At 36.2% G+C, this 22,858-nt stretch overlaps 2 protein-coding genes across 5 annotated transcripts; both read left to right on the top strand.

Annotated features, from left to right (window-relative positions):
* The first annotated feature begins 6,172 nt into the window (after positions 1-6,172).
* LOC113332664 (cullin-associated NEDD8-dissociated protein 1-like) lies at positions 6,173-16,014 on the top strand. Of its 3 annotated transcripts, none has more exons than XM_026579187.1 (29): positions 6,173-6,375; positions 7,013-7,090; positions 7,196-7,365; positions 7,594-7,804; positions 7,989-8,154; positions 8,238-8,367; positions 8,480-8,594; positions 8,700-8,857; positions 8,994-9,117; positions 9,779-9,829; positions 9,919-10,001; positions 10,393-10,477; positions 10,564-10,665; positions 10,773-10,862; positions 11,181-11,291; positions 11,369-11,452; positions 11,568-11,708; positions 11,809-11,901; positions 12,015-12,136; positions 12,266-12,428; positions 12,509-12,796; positions 13,110-13,358; positions 13,451-13,636; positions 13,726-13,872; positions 14,012-14,128; positions 14,567-14,735; positions 14,981-15,058; positions 15,169-15,307; positions 15,505-16,014. In XM_026579187.1, exons 2-29 carry the CDS (start codon positions 7,055-7,057, stop codon positions 15,599-15,601), a joined length of 3,705 nt encoding a protein of 1,234 aa, XP_026434972.1. In that variant the 5' UTR covers positions 6,173-6,375; positions 7,013-7,054; the 3' UTR covers positions 15,602-16,014. The 3 variants fall into 3 exon arrangements, with proteins under 3 accessions (XP_026434972.1, XP_026434973.1, XP_026434971.1); XM_026579188.1 differs by having other exon boundaries at positions 7,005-7,090; positions 12,509-12,748; XM_026579186.1 differs by having other exon boundaries at positions 7,005-7,090.
* A 569-nt stretch (positions 16,015-16,583) lies between these two features.
* Positions 16,584-21,617, top strand: LOC113333364 (B2 protein-like). 2 transcript variants are annotated; one of them, XM_026579870.1, is made up of 7 exons: positions 16,584-16,707; positions 16,939-17,008; positions 17,270-17,757; positions 20,624-20,724; positions 20,825-20,908; positions 21,161-21,271; positions 21,376-21,617. In XM_026579870.1, the coding sequence occupies exons 3-7, from the start codon at positions 17,325-17,327 to the stop codon at positions 21,409-21,411; spliced, it is 765 nt and encodes a 254-aa protein (XP_026435655.1). In that variant the 5' UTR covers positions 16,584-16,707; positions 16,939-17,008; positions 17,270-17,324; the 3' UTR covers positions 21,412-21,617. The 2 variants fall into 2 exon arrangements, with proteins under 2 accessions (XP_026435655.1, XP_026435654.1); XM_026579869.1 differs by lacking the exon at positions 16,584-16,707 and having other exon boundaries at positions 16,802-17,008.
* Positions 21,618-22,858: the final 1,241 nt, after the last annotated feature.

Here is a 22,858-nt window from a genome sequence, read left to right as displayed (position 1 = left end):
CAAAATCGATTTTGCTTCGATTGTGTCTTGTGTACTTCTATGAGATCCAAGCAATTGAATAACTCTCTAACTAGTTCATTTGAGTAATTTGAACTAGTTATGAGGAAGATGAATAAGGTTGATATGAGAGTGCTCATATGGCTAACCATTGGTTAACTATTATTGAACCGACTAGGTGTACACGTTTAGGTATGATTACTCAAACCTAAATGAACGTGCATTTCATTTGTGTATAACAACCTAAGTTCGATCTAACGGTTGAAATATATTAGCCTGAATCTAATCAGGTTTTCATCTAACGGTGAATATTAAATGCTTTGTTACCAAGGTAACTTAGATTGCAAACCCTGATTTGAAATCTATATAAAGGAGAACTTTAGCAACTGGGAAACCTAATCCCCACACCTCCTGTGTGATACTAGTTGCATAAGCTAGAGTCGATTCTCCTTTAACCTTGGGTTTTTCACGAAACCCTGTAGGTTAACGACTTGAAAACTTCATTGGGATTGTGAAGCCAGACCCAACTATTTTCCTTGTAGTTGCGTGATCTGATCTTGCTGTTTTCTATCGTGATTGAGTATAATCGTAAGATTGGCTTGAGATTTATATCTCCGATAGGCAAGATACAAAAGTAGTCACAAACACCTTCGTCTCATCGTTTGTGATTCCACAATATCTTGTTTCGTTAATCGATTAAGATTATTGTGAGGTGATTGATAATACTAGGACGTTCTTCGGGAATATAAGTCACGATTATCAATTGGTTCATGTTCACCTTGATTTATCAAAAGACGGAACAAAAACTCGTAGGTATATATGTGGGAGACAGATTTATCTATCCAATAGACATTTCTGTGTGATACAAATTTGTTTATCAAGTCTTCGACTTTGGGTCGTAGCAACTCTTAGTTGTGGGTGAGATCAACTAAGAGAATCAAGTGTGTAGTATCCTGCTGGGGTCAGAGACGTAAGGAACACGACTGTACCTTAAATCAGTGTGAGATTGATTAGGGTTCAACTACATTCCAGTCTGAAGGTAACTTGTAGTAGGCTAGTGTATGTAGCGGCTTAACACAATGTGGTGTTCAAATATGGACTAGGTCCCGGGGTTTTTCTGCATTTGCGGTTTCCTCGTTAACAAAATTTCTGGTGTCTGTGTTATTTCTTTTCCGCATTATATTTTGTTGTATAATTGAAATATCACAGGTTGCGCGTTGAATCGATCAATTAGTAAATCCAACCTTTGGTTGTTGATTGAAATTGATTGATCCTTGAATATTGGTCTTTGGTACCGTTTAAGTTATTTCTCTTATATTCAATCAGGCTCGCAAATCCTTATTTGCTTGATTACAGATTGAATTGAGAAATTGAGATATAATACTTTGATATACTTTTTATTAAGATTGAGTCTGACTGTCTAGTTGATTCTCTTGAAAGTGTATTGAAGTTAGTCCATACAGATTGCTAAGCGAAATATTGGGTGAGGTTGTTAGACCCCCGCTTTTTCATTGGTGAATACACTAAGTTTCGACTATGTGTAATCATCGAAACAAAGTTGATATGTTCTCTTTTAGTCACAAGGTATCTCTATGAGAATTTTATTATGATCCTGTAGTTTTCGTACCTTTGCCAATTTATATTGACAAAAAGGGGGGGGGGGAATTATTTTGTAGTTCACTCTACATACACATGGTTACGGATCGTCATGTAAGGGGGAGTGGTTTTCATTGTAAGATGGAGTATTGACTAAGTAGGAGTGATACATATCACCATAGTGTTATTACCTAAGTTGGGATGCAATTGGACTTTGATGTTGTGTAATAATACTATGACACTATGTAACAATATTCGAGAACAACTGTTTTCGTATTGTTATGGCTACAGATCTTCAACAACAAAGATGCTGAGTCGAACACATTCAGAATCACTGGAGTACTTGGAGCGGTGAAGAATTCAAGGAATGTTGAAGAACCAAGTAAATCAAGCATGCTGGATGAGACGCTACAAAGTTTATTTATTTTGTAATCCATATGTATTGATAGTTTTGTCACTAAAATTGACAAATGGGGAGATTGTTAAAGCACTGCTCGGTCGAACTCGCAAGCGTTTCTATCTCAAGATTGTTTGTCAAGTTTAGTTGATCAAAACTATAGTCTTGATTTCTAGTCTACTTATAGGAGTTTCAGACTAGGATAGATTGTGTAGTTGAGCTTTAAACTTCACGGTGCTTACAACTGAAGACGAAGATCTACTGAAGAACTTAGAGGAACTTCATCAACAAAAGGTATGTGGAGACTAAAACTTATTTATCACTCAGAAGTTTATTTTATTATATTTTATCTCCTATTGAGTCAAAAGTCGTGTAGCGATATAGACTATCATATCATGCACATTTGTTATTTCGAGCTGAGTATAACTCACTTATATATTTCTCGAAATATGTGTTGGTAGCTTTTTGCGTTAGATACATTCACCATTATTCTTGACGAGTTTAGTTAAAAACAATTTATTTGTTGGAAACTAAATAATAAGTCAAAAAATGATCATGTGGAAATTGCCTTGAAACATCTTACATGATTTGTGTGAGACAATCATTTGATGTCGACTTGGAAAGTTTCGTATTGATCATTCAATCACTTCAAGATTGCTTATAAGCTAATGGTTTGTGTGAGACAGCCATTTTCGTCTTCTAATAATGTTTCAATGATTATATGAGAGTTTACAACTAAAACCCTTGTCTGGAAAACATCACAGTATGCGTACTTAGTGTACAAACCGTGCTGGTATGATTCAGGTCCGGAAACCCAGTTTGCATACCAATATGCGAATGGTTTTAAATGAGAAGTCCGAGAACCAAGTTTGTATGGCATTATAAGAATGGTTATACCCGAGTTAGGTCCGGGACGACAATTTGCGTACCCGTTTGCAAACTGAGTGGTTAAAGTTCTAAAATCGGATAAGTATGATCACATACTCATGAACAAATACATTTATGAAATAAGGAATTCAATCTTTGCAAACCGTGGCTTAATGTTCATGAACTGATTCTTGTACTTTTTACATTACGAATCAATCTAATTTTGCTTCAGTTGGATCATATATACTTCTATGTGATTGTCAACAATTGAACAACTCTACGAAACACAATTAGATTCTTTTGATTATCTTTCATGATTGATTGATCATCACAGTTGATCTGGATGTGTTAGATTAATGTGGTTAAAAAAAAACGTTCATATGGCTAACTTTGGTTAATTACTATTGAGCCAACTCAATATACACGTTTAGGTACGGTTTCCCATATCTAAATGAAAGTAACTTTCATTTGTGTGTGACAAGCTAAGGACATCTAACGGTAGAGATATATTGCTTTTGTTTCAAGCAAACTTAACTTGTATCTTAAATCATATTTTCATCTAACGGTGAATATTGAATGCTTTTTTTCTAATCTAACTTAGCAAACCCTGATTTGAAAGGCTATTTAAAGGAGAACTCTAGCAACTGGGAAACCTAATCCCCGCACCTCCTATGTGATACTAGTTGCGGCTAGAGTCGATTCTCCTTTAACCTAGGCTTTTCCTAAAACCGCATAGGTTAACGACTTGAAGACTTCATTGGGATTCCGAAGCCAGATCCAACTATTTTCTCTGTAGTTGGAATTCTGATCTTACTTGTTCTCGTGTTGAGTACTATCTTCTCTAAGATTTGCTCGACATTTATCTCTGATATGTAAGATATAAAAATTAATCACAAATCTATTCGTTTCATTCTTTGTGATTCCACAATAACTTGTTCTACTACCATATAGTTAAGTTATTGTGAGGTGATTGATATTTCTAGGATGTTATTCGGGAATATAAGACCGGATTATCAATTGGTTCATGTGCACCTTGATTTATTATAAGACAATACAAAACTTCATAGGTATTTATGTGGGAGACAAATTTATTTATCAGAATAGACATTTCTGTGGGAGACAGATTTGCTTATAAGTCTTCGACTTTGGGTCGGAGAAAATCTTAATCGTGGGTGAGATCAGCTAAGGGAATTAAGTGCATAGAGTCCTACTAGGATTCAGAGGCGTAAGGAACGCGACTGTACCTTGATCAGTGTGAGATTGATTAGGGATCAACTACATTCCAGTCCGAAGTTAACTTGTAATAGGCTAGTGTCTGTAGCGGCTTAATACAATGTGGTGTTCAAATCTGGACTAGGTCTCGGGGTTCTTCTGCATTTGCGGATTCCTCGTTAACAAAACTTCTGGTGTCTGTGTTATTTCTTTTCCGCATTATATTTGTTTATATAACTGAAATATCACAGGTTGTGCATAGTTCAATCAATTGGTAAATCTGACCTTTGGTCGTTGATATAAATTGATTGACACTTGGGCATTGGTCTTTTGTACCGTCCAAGTTGTTTCTCATATCAATCGGGCTCATAGATTTCTATCTGTTCGATTGCAGATTGTATTGAGAAATTGAGATATAACTCTTTGGTATATATCTAAGTTGAGCTCTCTTTATAAGCTGGTGCTCTCAGAATTATATTAGAGCTAGTCCATACAGATTTCCGATCGAAATATTGGGTATGGTTGTTGTACCCCCGCTTTTCACTTCATAAATTTAGAATCTTTACTTGGAGATTTACTCAAGGAACAACGTACTTCAACGCAGAAAAAACAAAAATAATGGCTTAGAGTCTGGAATATGGATGTCCTTCATAAATTTAGAATCTTTACTTGGAATTACCTTTAAAATATATTCCTTTGAAAACTTACTTTGATAAATTTGGTATCGTTTCTGATATGCTTTGTCATCTGTGTGGTTTAGCTGATGAAACTTTTGACCACTTGTTTTATCACTATGATTTTGCTAGAGTTGTGTGGTTTGCTCTCTGCCCTCAAGTATTATCTATCATTTCAATGCATTAGAGAAATTGGACAGTGCATTGGTTTTCTACTAAACTCACCCCTGAACTGAATGATATTTATCGCATTTATAGTATAACCATGTGGCAAATCCGGAAGGCTAGGTGTAAAGCTAGTATTAAACATTTTCAACAACATCGATCAAAGGTTGTACAAAGTATCAATTCTTCAGTTTCAATCTCTGCAACAAACTTCAAATTTTCATAACCATTTAATTACAGGCACTCTTAATACTCAAGCTAATTCACATACTTTTATATTAAAATCTGCAGATTTCTTAAATCATAGTGATTATTCTCTAATTTTTATGGATGCTTCAAGAGCAATCCTGATGGAGTCTTTCCAAGAGCAAAATGTTGGACAATCAATGCAGGGTCAATGATAGTGGCCGAAGCTCATTCCCTCTCTCATCCTATGGAGTGGGCTACATAAAAGCAACTACAACACATCATTTTTGTCTTAGACAATCAATCGTTGTTGAATGCTATGAATTGAGCATCTTCTAGCATTTGTTGGAGCCAATTCTCTTATGTAACTGATTGTAAAAATGGAATGTATGCATTTCTTAAACCGTTATGTAAATATGCCCCTAGAAAACTTAATGGAGCAGTTGATGCTCTAGCTAGGTTAACTCGAAAGTCTAGTGTTAAAAATGGGAAATAACGGCTCCCGACTTTCTTTCAGACAAGCTTTTCTTCCTTTGTAATTTTTTTTTATTAATAAATGTTGCTTTAAAAGACAACAACAACTGGGATACAAACCGGTGGACTCCCATGGTGATCAAGATCAACTTTGAGGGTCTATATGACTTGTTTTGGGCTGAACTCACAAAATAAAATTTTCCAACCAGTTTGTTAGGCACAATATGTGCCCATTTAAGTCATTACCCTCGGACCCTCGTTCGACTAAGTTCTATGGGTTAGATTTGGCTACTAGTAGATTAGCCAAAAAACGTTATCTATTTTTTAGCACTACTTCTCTCTCTAGATTAACAAGTACATCACCATAGGACTTAGAAGGTTACTCTAACTACCAATGTAGATGTTAGATTAGAAGACCATATGACTTGGCATAAAAGGAATTCTTACTTCGAGTAAAAAGGTCAAAAAGGGAATAAAAAAAAAAGTAAACGAAAAAGGATTCCGTGTTACTCATGTACTAAACGATATACGAGAAAAACAGGTCATACCATCGAATTTGTCTCACGTCAGTATCAGTAATTTAAGAAATTCTAGTCTCTTTCTTTTTTCTTCCTCAAGGGTTTCTCTTTCTTACTCTTCTCGTCTCATCACCACACCCCTCCTCTCTCTTCCCTAAACCTTTATATAATATTTATTTCATCCCCCAAATCGATCAAAACCATCGGTAATCAAATCCCCGTCCACTCTCTCCCTGTGATCAATTTGGGTTACGGGTTATTCACATTGGTGATTGCTGAGGAAAAGATTGTAAGTTGTTACTTATCTCTATCTTTTTGTTTTCCTTGATTTTTACTGCTTTTTCTTTTATCTTCGAATTAATTCAATGTGTTCTTAGTATAATTAGGGTTTTTCAATTATCCTATCCCGTCGCTCACTCTCTTTGAACAAGCTGTAACAATCGCGAGTTTTTTTTTTTTTAGGGTTTTAGTTAGTACTTTTTTTTTTGAGTTTCTTTATTTCCAAGTTTAACTGGTTAACCTAGACTTTAGCCTTACTGATTTTGAGCTCTTTTTATACATGGTGGTGTAGATTTCTGAATTTAGTATGGTTTCTCTTTTTGTCAAGGTTATGATGAAAGTGTTTTATGCTGTACATGATTATTGTTCTTTTAAGGTTACTAATATGCATTAGATACCATGTTAAGTCCAGTTTGGAGATGCGTTGGGGTTTTCGGGAATTTAGTGTTAAATTTTCCTATCCTATGATAGTGGTGCTCTTGTATTTTTTGTTTTTTGTTTTTTTTGGTATGTAGCCGAGGAAGATGAGCTTTTCCTATTGGGCTTTGTTTTATTATGTTTTGACCTTCGTGTTGTGTTGTAAAACCTAATATATGTAAGTTTACCATTGCTCTCTGCTGATAGAATATGTGTTTTAAGATCTACAGATATAGTGCATTGGTACCCGGCTTTTAAAACAGCACGCTAAAATGGCTAACATCGGTATAAGTGGTATACTGGAAAAGGTAAGTGCCGAATGTGTTATACGAGAAAGCTGTCCCACTTGATGTTTTTTGTAAATAAACATTTTTACTTTGTGTTAGGGTCCTAAGGTAATTGTTCACTTGCAGATGACTGGCAAAGATAAGGATTTCAGATATATGGCAACTTCTGATTTGTTGAATGAGTTGTCTAAAGACGGATTTAAAGCTGATCATGATCTAGAGTTAAAAATTTCGATGACCGTTCTGCAGCAGCTTGATGATCAATCTGGCGATGTTTCTGGATTAGCTGTGAAATGGTTTGTCTCTTGTTAGTTTGTTTGCTTTATACTATCCTAGTAGATCATCTATTCTACTTTCTGTTGGTGTCCCTAATCGGTTGTCAAACATATCCTTTGAATTTCGATCTTCTTGGAAATGTTTGTTGGTTCACCTTTTTTTGCCTTTGGTACTTGTTACCGGTTGTCTTTCCTGAACCAATTGTTCCAGGCACTTCAGTTGATAAATTTTTTCTTTTCTTTCTGCAGTCTAGCTCCATTGGTGAAGAAGGTCAGCGAGGGAGCGGTATTGGAAATGACTGAGAAGCTGTGTGATAAATTATTGAACGGGAAAGATCAGCATCGGGACACTGCTAGTATAGCCATGAAGACAATAGTTTCAGAAATCACTTCGACAATTGTTGCACAACGAATTCTTGTATCTCTTTCGCCACAACTAGTTAAGGGAATAACTGCTGATGTAAGTTTTGATTGATCATTTTTGGCGTACTTAGTGTTCTTTATTTTTAAACTTGTGTGGATTTGTTCTCGGGTTCATATTTTCTTGTTCTTTTCCTTTTCATACTAAAAAATAAAAGAGTTTTTTTTTTAATAGAAAATCACGATTCCGCAAATTTCTAATCTAGGTTGTTGCGTGTTTCCAGGGTATGACCACAGAGATCAGGTGTGAGTGCCTCGATATTCTCTGTGATGTTCTACACAGATTTGGGAATCTTATGACAGCTGACCATGGGTTGCTGCTTAATTCACTCTTATCGCAACTGAGTTCCAATCAAGCCAGTGTCAGGAAGAAGGCCATTTCATGCATTGGTAGGCTGCATATCTTTTAATTTTGATATGGTATGTAACATTCATTTCCCGTAACTGATCTAACAACATCCTTTCTCTTCTAGCATCCCTTGCTTCAAGCTTGTCAGATGATTTGTTAGCAACAGCTACTATAAAAGTAGTGCAGCTCTTGAAAAACAAAAGTCAAAAATCTGAAATGATTCGAACAAACATTCAGATGGTTGGTGCTCTAAGGTAAGTGTGTGGTTACTTCTTACTGGGTTGCAAAATAATCAGGATTCAATTCTATGTTAATGCACTTGGTTTTCTTTTGGGGTGTAAATGAACTAATAACCTGGTATGCCAGTCGATCTGTTGGATATCGTTTTGGACCACATCTTGGAGACACTGTTCCTGTGTTGATTAATTACTGCACAAGTGCATCAGAAAATGACGAAGAGCTGCGCGAATACAGTCTGCAGGTGCTTTTTGCTGCCATCTAATTAGTTTTTCCTCTACTCACTTTGTTTGCTGTTGCTATTTTACCATGTTCGTGATTATTCATGTTTGAAGTATTTTGTCTGCAGGCTCTGGAGAGTTTTCTCCTTCGATGCCCTAGGGATATATCACCATACTGTGATGAAATCTTACATCTTACATTGGAGTATTTAAGTTATGATCCAAATTTCACTGATAACATGGAGGAAGACACTGATGACGAGAGTCACGAGGAGGAAGAAGATGAGTATGTTTCTAGTCTTTTACTCTCATGTTTCTAGAACCTTCACTCCGGTGCTTGAAAAATGTTAATTGTTACTCTCTTTTACTCTCATGTTGTCTTTTTATAGCTGTCGTGGTTAATTGTTTGAACTTAATTGCAGTGAGGATGCAGACGAATATACAGATGATGAGGATATCAGTTGGAAGGTCCGAAGAGCAGCCGCGAAATGCTTATCAGCCATAATTGTTTCTCGCCCTGAAATGCTCTCTAAGCTGTATGGGGAGGTAATATATTAAAATAAATTTGTTAATTTCAGTTCACTCGCATTAATCTCATTATGTTCGATATATTCTCACTTGCATTTGATATCGATTTCTTCATGTACTTTGGCCAACTTTATTTCCTGTTTATGATTTTGGAGAAGGCTGCTTTGCAATTTTCATATAATTTTATAAACACATAATGGGCTGTAGTAGGAACTGAGAGTTTTTAAGTAGACGTCAAATGCATTAGAAAACAAGAACTGAGACTTTCTTTTTATAGATGTTAAATGCATTAGAGAATAAGAGCCATGGGGTCAGCAAAGATGACCTCCTTGATAAATTTATAGGTTGATACTCCCGAAATATATCATGCCCAAGGCTTGACGTCAACGTCAAATGCATTAGAAAACATTATAGATGTTAAATGCGTTGGAGAATAAGAGCCATGGGGTCAGCAAAGATGACTTCCTTGATAAATTTATAGGTTGATACTCCCGAAATATATCATGCCCGAGGCTTGATACAGCCGTAGATGACATGCCCGAGGCTTGATACAGCCGTAGATGACATGTCTATAGAGTTTTGGCATGTATGTTCGAATTAGATTTTTTGTGATTGAATTGTGGGTAAGGTGTTATTATGAATATGAACTTACAACTCCTGATGCTTTACTACTGTGCAGGCATGCCCTAAGTTAATAGAAAGGTTCAAAGAAAGGGAAGAAAATGTCAAGGTAAGATTGTTAATGGGGTCAGAATGCCTCTATGATGTGTGTTTCATGGACTTGTTTGACCGTCTTTTTATTTTTTTTATTTTTTACAGATGGATGTATTTAACACATTCATTGAGCTACTGCGTCAAACTGGAACTGTCACCAAGGGCCAAATTGAAATTAATGAATTGAGGCAAGTGTATATATTTTGCTTGGAAGGATGGTTTCTGTTAAGTTTTATTCTTTTTGTATATCGCTTTGGTACTTGGTTTTTCTTTTTATATTACAAGTTTTTGGGTGTCGGTTAAGGAGCGAGGTTCCTTAGGTTCAGTCTTTTATGCTGTCACATTTTAACACCATAACTAGGTGTTTGACATGTTGCATATATTGCATGTTAGCATCATCAAAATGTCTTTGTAATTATGCCACAAAGAGTGTTTAGTAAAGATAGTGGTACCCGTGACACTACATTTAGTTTGTACTTGGAGTAAGATAGTTTTATTTATTTTCTTGTGCCATGTTGGTACTATTCTGCTTAAATACGTTAGTCATGCTAAACCTTTTTTTCTGTTTCTGTTTGACAGTCCACGGTGGTTGCTGAAGCAAGAAGTCTCAAAAATTATTAAATCCATAAATAGGCAGCTTCGTGAAAAATCTGTCAAGACAAAGGTAGGAATAAGACTAATAATTGTGTTGTCAAACCATTTCCTTATCTTATCCCCCCTTTTTCTTTTTCTTTTTCTTTTCTTATACAGGTTGGTGCATTTTCTGTTCTGAGAGAACTTGTAGTTGTCCTACCAGACTGCCTTGCTGACCATATTGGGACTCTTGTTTCTGGGATTGAAAAAGCACTAAGCGTAAGTTTCAGACCATGCCATATGGTTTTGTAGTTGTCCTACCAGACTGTCTTTACTTCTACTCTTATCTGCTTTTGCATGTATTTATTCTTCTTTATCTGTTCCAGGAATCCTCAAACTTGAAGATTGAGGCTCTCATTTTCACAAGATTGGTTATGTCTTCACATTCACCGTCTGTTTTCCATCCTTACATCAAGGTAGATAGAGTTTATCTTATTTCCACCACAAGAATATTTTATTTTCCTCTCTTATTTCTTAGTGAAAACTGAAGCACTTCAACAAGCTTTGTCTCTAAACTGTTATATTGGCCTTCAAATACTAATTGGGATCGGACAAGGTTTCCCAATAGCTATATGGGGGAAATCCTCTAGTTGTCTTAAGGGGTAACTATTATATTATGTAGGGTTGGTATGGGAAGTCTATGTTTTCTATTTTTATTCCTCTCTTCAAACGGTAATGAAGAGATGTTCTTGGGTCTTGAATTTTGATTGGTGTTTCAATTGATAATGCTTCAGGTCCTGTCTGCTCCTGTACTGTCTGCTGTTGGTGAGCGTTATTACAAAGTTACTGCTGAAGCATTAAGAGTGTGCGGGGAGCTTGTCCGAGTGGTGCGACCTTACGTTGCGGTGAGAATTGTTATATTTCATGAATTTTCTGAATTTTATGTCTTCATCTATTTCACCTTTAACACCATCTTTTTCAGGGTGTTGGTTTTGATTATAAGCCATACGTTCATCCAATCTATAATGCAATTTTGACGCGTCTAGCTAACCAAGATCAAGATCAGGTTGGTATTATCCGGATACAACCACAATTTTTTTATGTCGGTCTTTGAGCGCTTAACTATCTATGCTACCCAACCAAAAAGTTCCCTTTCTGATGTACTAAATTTCTTCTCACAGGAAGTTAAGGAGTGTGCTATTTCTTGCATGGGCCTCGTCATTTCAACATTTGGTGATAACCTCCAAGCAGAATTACCTGTATGCCTTCCTGTTCTTGTTGATCGGATGGGTAATGAGATAACTAGACTTACTGCGGTGAAGGTAAGTTTAGAAGAGTTCCTTATTCAAGAGCTCCTTTTCTGTATTAAGCTGTTAAAGTTTCATCCAGGATTTGTTCATATGTGACTTTCGCTCTTTGTAGGCATTTGCTGTCATTGCTACATCTCCTCTCAAAATAAACCTATCATGCGTTCTGGACCATCTTATTGCTGAATTAACGGCATTCCTGCGAAAGGTGTGATCTCTGCTTCTTACCCATTGCTTAGAAAACTTGTTCTTTTATTGTCCTTGTCCTCTGAGAATTTTGCAGTATCTAACAATTAGAAGTTTTGTTTCCTTGTCAAAAAGGCTAACCGTGCATTGAGGCAAGCGACATTAGGGACACTAAATTCTCTACTTGTAGCATATGGTGATAAAATTGCATCTTCTGCCTACGAAGTTATAATTGCAGAACTTTCGGCTCTTATAAGGTTCCTTGGCTCTCTGACTCATTTAGACATTTTTGTTTCAATTTTTTCCACCAGTGGTATTTTGTATGAATTGATTCCAGTTATGTGGCAAATGGCAATCTTTTTGAGACCTTGCTTTTCATGTTACAGCGACTCAGACTTGCATATGACAGCTCTTGCATTGGTCCTCTGTTCTACGTTGATGACAGATAGAAAGTCAAGCCCCAATGTTGGTTTGACTGTTAGGAACAAAGTTCTTCCACAAGCTCTGACTCTAATCAGGAGTTCATTGTTGCAGGGGCATGCCTTGCAGGTAGTTCCCTCAACTTTATGATGTTACTTTATCCTGCATTTGTTGATCACTTCATGAAACACTTTCCTTCTGTTGTGCAGGCCCTGCAAAGTTTTTTTGCTGCCTTGGTCCATTCAGCAAACACAAGCTTTGATGCTTTACTAGAATCTCTTCTTTCAAGTGCCAAGCCATCTCCACAGTCTGGTGGCCTTGCAAAACAGGCTCTTTATTCAGTAGCTCAGTGTGTTGCTGTCCTCTGCCTTGCAGCTGGTGATCAGAAATGTGGATCTACAGTAGAAATGCTTACAAAAATATTAAAAGATGATTGCAGTACCAATTCTGTAAGATTTCATTGCCTGCTAATTGTTCAGTGTTGTTCTCTTTCATGGGTAAGTTCCCTGATTTTTTATGTTTAGAAGCCAAGTTCTGAGTTAGACATTGGAACACAAATTAGTATACTCATACTAGGTACCTTTATGAACCTTGTACTTTTTAGTACTCACCTAAGCACATACTGTTATTCCCATGGAGATGGTGTTCAGGGTTTCACTCCCTTGGATTTGTTGGTATGGTTGCCTTCGTTATAGCACATACTGTATTAGCTCATAAAGGATAGCTCTTTCAGATATGGGGTTCAGGCTACTTTTTAGTATACAGCCTACCAGTTTGTTATCTTAAAGTAATTGTTCATGTTCTTATTAGGCTAAGCGGCACCTGGCATTGCTATGTTTGGGGGAAATTGGAAGAAGAAAAGATCTAAGCTCGCATGCAGGCATAGAGAACATCGTTATTGAGTCTTTTCAATCACCTTTTGAAGAGATAAAATCTGCTGCCTCCTATGCGCTGGGAAACATAGCTGTTGGAAATTTGTCCACGTACTTGCCCTTTATTTTGGATCAGATTGATAACCAACAAAAGAAACAGTATTTACTACTTCACTCATTAAAGGAGGTAATTTGAAATGAGCTTGAGTCTTTATAAAGGAATTAAATGCTTTCTTAGTGTTCAGGTTTATAATTTACAAGCTTGTTTAAATTCCACAGGTTATAGCCAGGCAGTCGGTAGATAAAGCTGGACGGTCTGAGTTTCAAGACTCAAGTGTTGAGAAGATACTGAAGTTGCTCTTTAATCACTGTGAAAGTGAGGAAGAGGGAGTTAGGAATGTAGTGGCAGAGTGTCTTGGTAAAATTGCCTTGATTGAACCTACCAAACTTGTCCCTGCACTTAAGGTATTTTTGACTAAAACGAAAGTTGTCCAATGTGCTTTGGCTTGATCTTGACGACAATTGTCTTATAATGCATATTTAATTTGATGTAGGAACGAATAGCATGTCCAGCTGCTTTCACCAGGGCAACTGTTGTTATTGCTGTGAAGTACTCAATTGTTGAACGCCCAGAAAAGATAGATGAGATTATGTACCCTGAGATCTCCTCTTTCCTAATGCTTATTAAAGATCACGACAGGGTATTTGTTTACAATTGTTTTTCTTAAAATAAGTTGGAGTTAATTTTTTTGTTTTGGATTGTTGAATGGAATTTTTTGTGTTCCACGTTCTTAGTGTTACTTTGTTAATCATATTGTTTAACCTGAATTGGTTGTACAGCATGTGAGACGTGCAGCCGTCCTGGCTTTGAGTACAGCAGCCCACAACAAGCCAAACCTGATTAAGGGTCTTCTTCCAGAGTTATTACCACTTCTCTATGACCAAACTGTTGTCAAGGTAAGTTACAGGCAATTGTCTGTGTATTTGTTTTTGCATACTTTTACTGTCTAATCAAGAGTTCTAAAGCATGAAACTAGCTTAATGTCCTGAGAAACTGATTTGGTATTTGTGTTATCGGGTTTTTGTCAACATTCATGCTACCACATTGAGAAACTGCTTTAGAAAACTCCTAAAGACAAATTGTTACATTAAGATATTGTCGGTGGCGACAAATTGCAGTCACAAATATTATCTGAAGTTTTATTGTCGAGGTACAACTGGTAATCATTTAGAAACATTCTATGAACTTGTTTAGAACTCCTTTGAATATTCAGATGGAAACTGCACTACTGCAGTCAAACTATACCGTATGATGCATCTTGGTTATCCCTCGTGACCCTTCTTTGAAATCCTGCATGTGTGCATGTCTTAATGCTTTTATTGTTTTTGATGCAGAAAGAATTAATCAGGACTGTAGATCTTGGTCCTTTCAAGCACATTGTGGATGATGGGCTCGAGCTAAGGAAAGCAGCTTTTGAATGTGTTGACACATTGCTCGACAGTTGTCTCGATCAAGTGAATCCATCCTCATTCATTGTTCCATACCTTAAATCTGGTTTGGATGGTGAGTTTTTCTTACTGAAATTCTTCCAGTTGTTGGTTGAGCATCTAAGGTTTTGTTTTAGAATAGAAGTGATCACTATAATTTTTTTTCAACGGTTTCGACAAGCTCACCAGTGTCACATAATCACATTAACCATGTTTAATTTGGAAAGTAATAAGATTGTCTTCTTAGTAGAACCACCCCATGACTGTTGAAAACAATTGAATAATTTTAGTAATTTGCCTCTCATTTTCTGCCTTTTCTAGATCATTATGATGTCAAAATGCCTTGCCATCTTATACTCTCGAAGCTTGCAGACAAGTGTCCTGCTGCTGTTCTCGCAGGTTAGTAATACTTGTGAAGTATGATTTTTTTTCTTTCACTGCCGTTGGTCTGACTATATCTATATTCAATTATTTTCTTATGTCTCCTGCGTGTTAACTTCATGTCTCAGTTTTGGATTCTTTGGTTGATCCTCTCCAAAAAACTATCAATTACAAGCCGAAGCTAGATGCTGTGAAGCAAGAAGTGGATCGAAACGAGGACATGATCAGGAGTGCTCTCCGAGCAATTTCTTCTTTGAGCCGCATAAGGTTTTGCACTTCATATCATACTTGCTATCCTTTACATTTTTACGTTTCAATATCTAGCTAAATTCTTTAGAACTCATAATTATCAGATGTTGCATGGATTTCCATATAACCCAATAGAGTTCTCAGATTGAAAGGTTTTTTAAGAGTCTGACTTGTTTCTAACAAGTGTTTTCTTTGATCTATTGCTTTTTTTGCAGCGGAGGAGACTGCAGTCTTAAGTACAAGAGCCTTATGAGTGAGATAATGAAATCAACAGGGTTAAGCGACAAGTATAATACCATCCATAATGAGTAGATCCCGAAATCCTCTTCTGTTTTCTTGGATTGGATTTGTGCGCAAATGGTAAAATCAGTAAAAACGACGATAGACACTCTATAATCTTCACCACCGGTATACTACAGTTGGCGGGGCTGGTTCTGGCTTTTGATAAAAGAAGGGTCTAATCTCTTCTTCATCAGCTCATTTTGTCTCTTATTTTTCGAGTATACGGTTTATATTCCTCACATAGAGGAAAAATGAAAATAGTCAAGTGCTTTTCAAGCAGACAACAGAAATCTCACATGAAATTTTGCTTATATTTAGACAGTTTTTGTAAATGGTTTGGTTATTTTGTACCTTCCATTTCACTGTTTTACAACATGGGGTTGGGTTAGCTATTATCATTTAAGTAATCAAGTTAGTTCATAAAAAAATCAAGTTAGTTCCAACGTTCATGCCCATTTGCTTCAGTGGTTTGAATCTTTGTTCTTAAAATTGTCCTTACCACCACAGCAAATAGTAGTACCGAGCAACTGTCGGTTGTGATCGTTACTTTTGTTTGCAGGTGCGACATAACGTGAATTGTGGAGGTAATAAAAAGCATGGCCTTTCGTTTGGGTATTCATGCTCACCATTCCCCCAGAAGGATTGGTACTCACCGGAATTACATCATGTGGCACAGTTTTCTGTTTTTTGTCTTCTAGATCCAAGGATAATTTAGTGTACCGGTTGGTGATAAAACTCGGTCTCTTTAAAAAAAAAAGGGGGGGGGGCGGGGGATGGTTCCAAGTCTGTTTAGAAATATTTTGAAATTTTGATTTGATGCTGCTCCATCCTAGCTGTGTGAAGTGACAAAAGGTTGTAGTTCAATTTCATATCAAACAAAAGAACAGTAAAAGCAATGAATGAACCAATAATTCTGAAATCAACAAATTCGCTTTCTTCAGTTCCACTACCCTCGAATATCACCCCAACTTATTATACTCGCACCATACATTTCAAGTAATTTTAAATGCATTCATGACCATACTACCCCTGCACATTGGGAAAAAAAAGCAACCGCAAATTTGATCCAACACTTGGCTCCTTGTGAAGTCTTCACTGTCTCTGAAGTCGCTGAAGATAAGTCGGTCTTTAAAATGGTAATGATCTCAAGTAGTTTTCACTTCCACTGTTTAAGTTCAGTTCCCTTGAGATTCTCAATTCAGTTCAAACTTGATACTTCAATTTTTTTTACTGTGATACTGTTTCTTAGTTCCTCTCCCCTCTCTCTCTCTCTCTCTCTCTCTCTCTCTCCAAATTGAGTACATTTTTCTTGCGATTGTCAAATGAGTGGTTGGTTCAAATTCAAATTTTAGCTTTGTGAATCACAGTCATAATCAAATTACAACCAACTGAGAGCCCAGGACAACAAACCACACTCCAACACGCTCAGTGGAAAAGGTACTCTCTCCATATAATTTCCCATTGAAATGCATTATTAACAGTACTGTAGTACCACTCTAATTCATTTACTTTCTTTAAAGACATCTTAGAGTACAGGTTTGCAGAACTGCCTACAAGGGGTAATTCAGTAAAAAAAAATCAGTACAAAAATTGAATATTATGTTCCCACTTCTACAACTATTTAAACTACCAGGGGAGATAGTTGGTAAGCATACAATAATTTCATTATTAATTTCTTCTGTTCTTGTGCTTGACCAGATGAAAGAAATTTAAAGTATCATTGAGAGAAAGAGTGATAGGAAGACAAGGAGAGATGATCAAGAACACCAACAACAGCAACTACAATGGAAGCTCTCTATGGCAGAGTGGAACAGATTTGTTTAAGAGAGTTGATTTGGGATCAAATGATGAGCAGACATGGAAGATTGCAGCTTCAAGACTTGCTCTGGATAATCAATTGATGAGGAGGAAGAAAATGACTGAAATGTTATTGTTAAATCAACAAAATGTAGATGAAGTGAAAGACCCATTTTTTTCTTCTCCGTCTCCATTGTGTAAATCAGTTAGTTTCTATGGACAACAACAACTTCAACAATGCATGAACAATCAGGTTTTGGGGCAAGCAGATAAATGGTATAAGCCATTACCACCAGCTGAAATGTTGCCTAGAGATGAAGTCTTAGGTGGTTATATCTTTGTTTGCAACAATGAGACCATGCAAGAGGATCTACGCCGTCAACTCTTTGGTAATCTCTCTTTCACTCTCTTTATAATGCTAGTAATTGGGGTTTTCTATCTGTATGTTAGGGTTGTATGGAGTCAAAATGTGTATGACCATCTGAATATAGAACACGGGGTCATCAGCACGGCACACACACATACGGGCTTCTGTGCAGACCTGTTCCTTTTGCTGCTTTAACTTTTCATACTCCTTGGGACACTTTATTTTCAGCTGACCAAAGTGAAGTGCTTACTTTAAATGATGCAATGGGTGTTGCGTAAAGGACTTACATCACTTTGGTACGTACCCTAGGGGATAAATTACCATGTACCCTTATCAATCATTCAATTTTAGAACTCGTTAACTTAGACACTCATTAGTGTTAGCTAACTTTGATAAGCATTTCAGTAATGTGGCGCCCATGTGTCCACAAAACTTGGCTAAAATGCTATTCAGAAAACACAGCTACAAAATTATCTGTTTTCCAAACAGAGATCATACGAAGTTAAGCTTCAGATCCTCATGTCAACATGTGATCTAGTGAGCATTTCGGCTAGAAAAGTGAAAATGTTATGGAAACCAGGAAAGAATGACCAAGGTAACCAAATTCAACTTCTAAGAGGAAAATGCTTAGCTAGCCCATATCAGCATCAGATCTCAAAACCACTAAGCCCAATTAAGGGTCAGATTGGGGTCTTCTAGAAAGCTTTTTCCCGGATGGAGTGCCACTACAAGCTTAGTTTTAGAAATCACAGAAGTTTTCTCCATTGGGTGTTTTTTGTACCATTGTACTTGGTTTTCCAGGAATTTTTCTTCATCCATGGAAAAGCAAGTACTATGGTGCGAAAAACGCTGCACTCAAGGATAGAAATTTTGCTTCCGAAAGAAATATGCTTAGGTAGACAATTAAGCATAACGACGTGTTAGATTTGTGTGTCTTTCTTGAAAGTGTTTTCTCAGGATAGGAATCTTTTACAAGTTCAATATAGGGATATGTGGAAGGAACAATGCAGTGTAATTTTCTTGAATATTGTGCTTGCTTTTCCAGATATTAGTTTTCATGCTTATGGTGCGAAAATCACCACATTCAAGGAAATTTTCATGCTTGATCCTAATATTCCTATTTAATAAGGTTAATGTGTTTTAGTACTGTAAAACTCTTGACTGTAGCTCAGTAGTCTTTTATGGTATGTATCTAGCATATTCGCTTTTGGAAACGACTTACAGACCTGCGAAATGAATGCGAACCCTATTCCATGTGGTTTTATTTTCATTTGACTTATTCTGATTAGGATGTGTTGGTTGAGAACTGCACTTTGTATATGCACCTAATATTAGTTTCTTAAGGGGTATAAAACGTTAGTCTGTAGTTCACTGACTGTGCTCTCAGATGATGTTGTGGTATTTTGGAGCACCAAATTTAAGACTTTGTCTTGAATGTGTCTATCGAGGTGCGTCCACCATATTCACCTTAAGAAGTAGATGCGTGACGTAATTCTCTTGAAGGGATATATATCAATCCGAATTGAGATATGCTGAAGCATCTCAACAAACATGTTCAAATCAAAGTCTTAAATTTGCTACTCCAAGATATTATCTCGCACCCGGAGAAAATGATCATGTGAAGGAAAACTTCACGATTCTTAAAAGACACTTCTATGCGTACATGTCAACTGCCAGTTTCCGGGTTTAACTGCAAAAATAACACCTGTGACATGTAGACCTGCAGATATAACAGTCCGACATGCTTTATGGGTTTTTAATGGAATTGGGTGGTAAAATTCGTCCGTACCAAATTCTTCTTTACTTGGGTTGTATGTGTATTAGACTTCTAGTGGTCATAAATTCTTGTATGCATGAGTTCCTCAAATGTCCTCCCATACAATTCCTCTTTTAATATAACCAAAATATATTTGTTAAAAACATGAAATATCCAATAACTTCTTTAGTAAACTTAAAATTATAATACAAACACCCAGAGCGAAAAACATTTGACGCAAAGCATAAATTTCACAAGCACACAAAATGTAAATTTTTAGTAGACATGGTACATTCAAAGGCGTTAGTGGTAGTCAGCCAAAGGTTGATCCTTTGTGATGATGATTTTCATACCAAGTAGATCTTTGAATATCAGATAGCTCTAAAACTTCCAAATTCACCAAAGTAACGGGGAAACTTGAAATTGAAGCTTTAATCCTAATTAAGTTTGCTGGTGCAAAATGTGTTAGGCACAACGTCATTAATTGGGAGGATTATTTCATATTTGTGAGGGATATTCCCATCCACAGAAGAACTCAGGATTTTTATCATCTCCCTTTAGCTAGCATAGAAGACTGTCAAAAGTGTAGGATTTTGTGGGGGTTGTGTAGGAGAAAATGCTGATAACACACATCATACCCAAACAACCGAGGCCAGATATGTTAATTTCCCTGTAAAGATGTGCAGCTACACTAAAAATCATTTCTAATTGATGTAGGTGGTATATGTTTAGCTCACTGTATAGATCATTTTCGTCAGAGATCATTTCATATGTTCTGCGGTGGCACCCCCATGAACTTGGTATTCGGTGAATTTTCATTAAAATCAAATGCACCACATTCAAGTTTTACCAATTTAAATGAACTGATTTTTGGTGAGAATGATCTATACGGTGAAGATAAACAAGAGATAATGTAGCTTTTAATAGAGCAAGCAAATCTACAAAGAAATCAGCTTCACTGGTTAGGTATGTAGGTAATTTCAGGAACCAGCCATGTAAAAATCTTATTTAGCGGTCGCTTAACTGAAGTTATTAGGAATTAACCATTACCCTATCGTACTGATTCTACTGAAAAGAAGAAAGATGCATTAGTTAGTTAATTTCCCCCCTTTTCCCTTTCTTTTGGTTTCAGGCCTTCCACAGAAATATAAAGATTCAGTGAGGGCAATAACACCAGGTTTACCCCTCTTTCTGTATAACTACACAGCTCACCAACTTCATGGAGTGTTTCAGGTTAGCTTTTTCAATATACAGTTTACTCTTTTGCTTTTTAAATTCAATCCTCTTGCTTTCATGTTTCTCTAAGTATCCCTAACTCATTTTTAATGTCAAGGCTGTAAGTTTTGGAGGTTCGAATATAGACCCAACTGCATGGGAAGATAAGAAGTGCAGAGGAGAATCAAGATTTCCAGCTCAAGTAATAAAACCTTCTCTCTTTTTCCCAAGTAATAAACTCTCTTTTATCAGAGTTTACTAGATGTTGTTGTGCAAATGCTCGATTTTCAAACATAGTCTGCCTTTCTTTATAGCATTCAATGATGTCATTTCTTTTCCGTGGGCTGTGGTTCATAGCCATCCTCTTTCTTGTGCCATAGAAGTTGTTCTAAATTTAAACTGTGTTCGGGCTTTATACCAAAACACTGCTAACAAATAAGGAAACTACTCACAGGTAAGAATCCGAGTTAAAAGGATGTGCAAACCACTTGAAGAAGATTCATTCAGACCAATCTTGTTTCATTATGATGGACCAAAGTTTCGTTTGCAGCTCTCAGTTCCTGAGGTACGTGTTCTTGTTATCTACTTTCTGTTATCTGGCGGGGCATAAGAGAGTATTGTAAAATAGCATATCTTTTGATGATTTGATTGAAAACTTTTGTTTTGCAGGCACTTGCATTATTGGATTTGTTCAAGGAAGATTAAATGTAGCGAACACAACAATCTCTAACTGTGAAGTTCCTACATTTTGTTACTGAACAAAAAATGAAATATGGAAATAGATTTTAGGAAGAGGAGAGACTCAGAAGTCGTGTGAGGAGAAATATTAGTGTGCATCTAATGTATTAAGTAATGTATATGAATTGTCAGTATAAGTTAATGGATAACTAGGAAATGCATATTATAATAATCCTTGTGTGTATATATGCTGCGTGCTGATTCCCCAAGCAGGTCTACATATCGAATATCCAGCTGCTATGGGGGTGACCAGTTCAGTGTCAAGGTCCCAACTCCCAAGTGTCCATATCTTCAAATGCTACGTTTTTGCTTAAAATTGTGGCACATATCAAGCGTTAAGTCCCCGGACTAGATTTTTTCGTCACCAACTCTAAGATATAAGCAAATTTAGCAATGAACATCACCACATCATCAACACTTAAATTGCCTGGCGTTTTTGAGGGCGGATAAAAAAGAATTAGGGGTTACTAATTTATGCCCATTCAATGGCTATAGGGTGTCTTAAATATACGAAATGTTTTTAATTTACCCTTTACCCTAAATTTATCATTTACATTAACATTTCAAACCAACTTTTCATATTCTCCATCTATTGATTATGGATTGAGAATTTTTTTTCCCTAATTTTATTTTTGAAACGAAATCATCATCGTTAATCGATGATACTAAAATCAAATAACCGATTAATCTTTAGATACAATTTCTGACAATACAATTATCCGCCAAACTCAAATGACCCAATAAGTTGATATTCTACCAATTTTGGGTTTTTATTGCATCAATTGAATGGATTGCTCAAAAAATTTCTAGGGTTTTCTGTAACAAATCATAATCGGTAGTTTTATATTGGTTTTATCTACCGATTATGACTGTGTTCTTCATTCCTCAAGAACAACGATCTTAATTAATAGATATTATTAATAATTATCTACCGATTATGTTTGGTATTTTGAGTTTCTATACCTTTAGACATAATCAGTAGAAATCTAATTTGCCAAACTACCGATTGTGAAAGTATAGAAATTTAAACAATTTAATAGTTGGGGCTATTTTCACAATCGATAGACAATGAACATCACGAAACTACCTATTGTAAAAGTAGAGAAATTCGATTTTTTATGAATTTTGCTAAATTTATATTTGGGGCTACTATCACAATCAGTAGATAGTGCACACCACAAAACTACCGATTGTGAAAGTAGAGAAATTCGAATTTTTATATTTGGGGCTACTATTACGATCGGTTTATAATGGACATCACGAAACTACAACTTGTGACGGTAGAGAAGTTGGAATTTTTATGAATTTTAAATTTATATTTGGGGCGACTATCACAATCGGTACATAATGAACGTCACGAAACTACCAATTGTGAAAGTAAAGAAATTCGAATTTTTATGAATTTAGGTAAATT

The sequence above is a fragment of the Papaver somniferum genome, unplaced genomic scaffold, assembly GCF_003573695.1.
Source record: "Papaver somniferum cultivar HN1 unplaced genomic scaffold, ASM357369v1 unplaced-scaffold_132, whole genome shotgun sequence".
In the NCBI taxonomy this organism is placed as follows: domain Eukaryota; kingdom Viridiplantae; phylum Streptophyta; class Magnoliopsida; order Ranunculales; family Papaveraceae; genus Papaver; species Papaver somniferum.
This window is presented reverse-complemented; position numbering and strand designations above follow the sequence as displayed.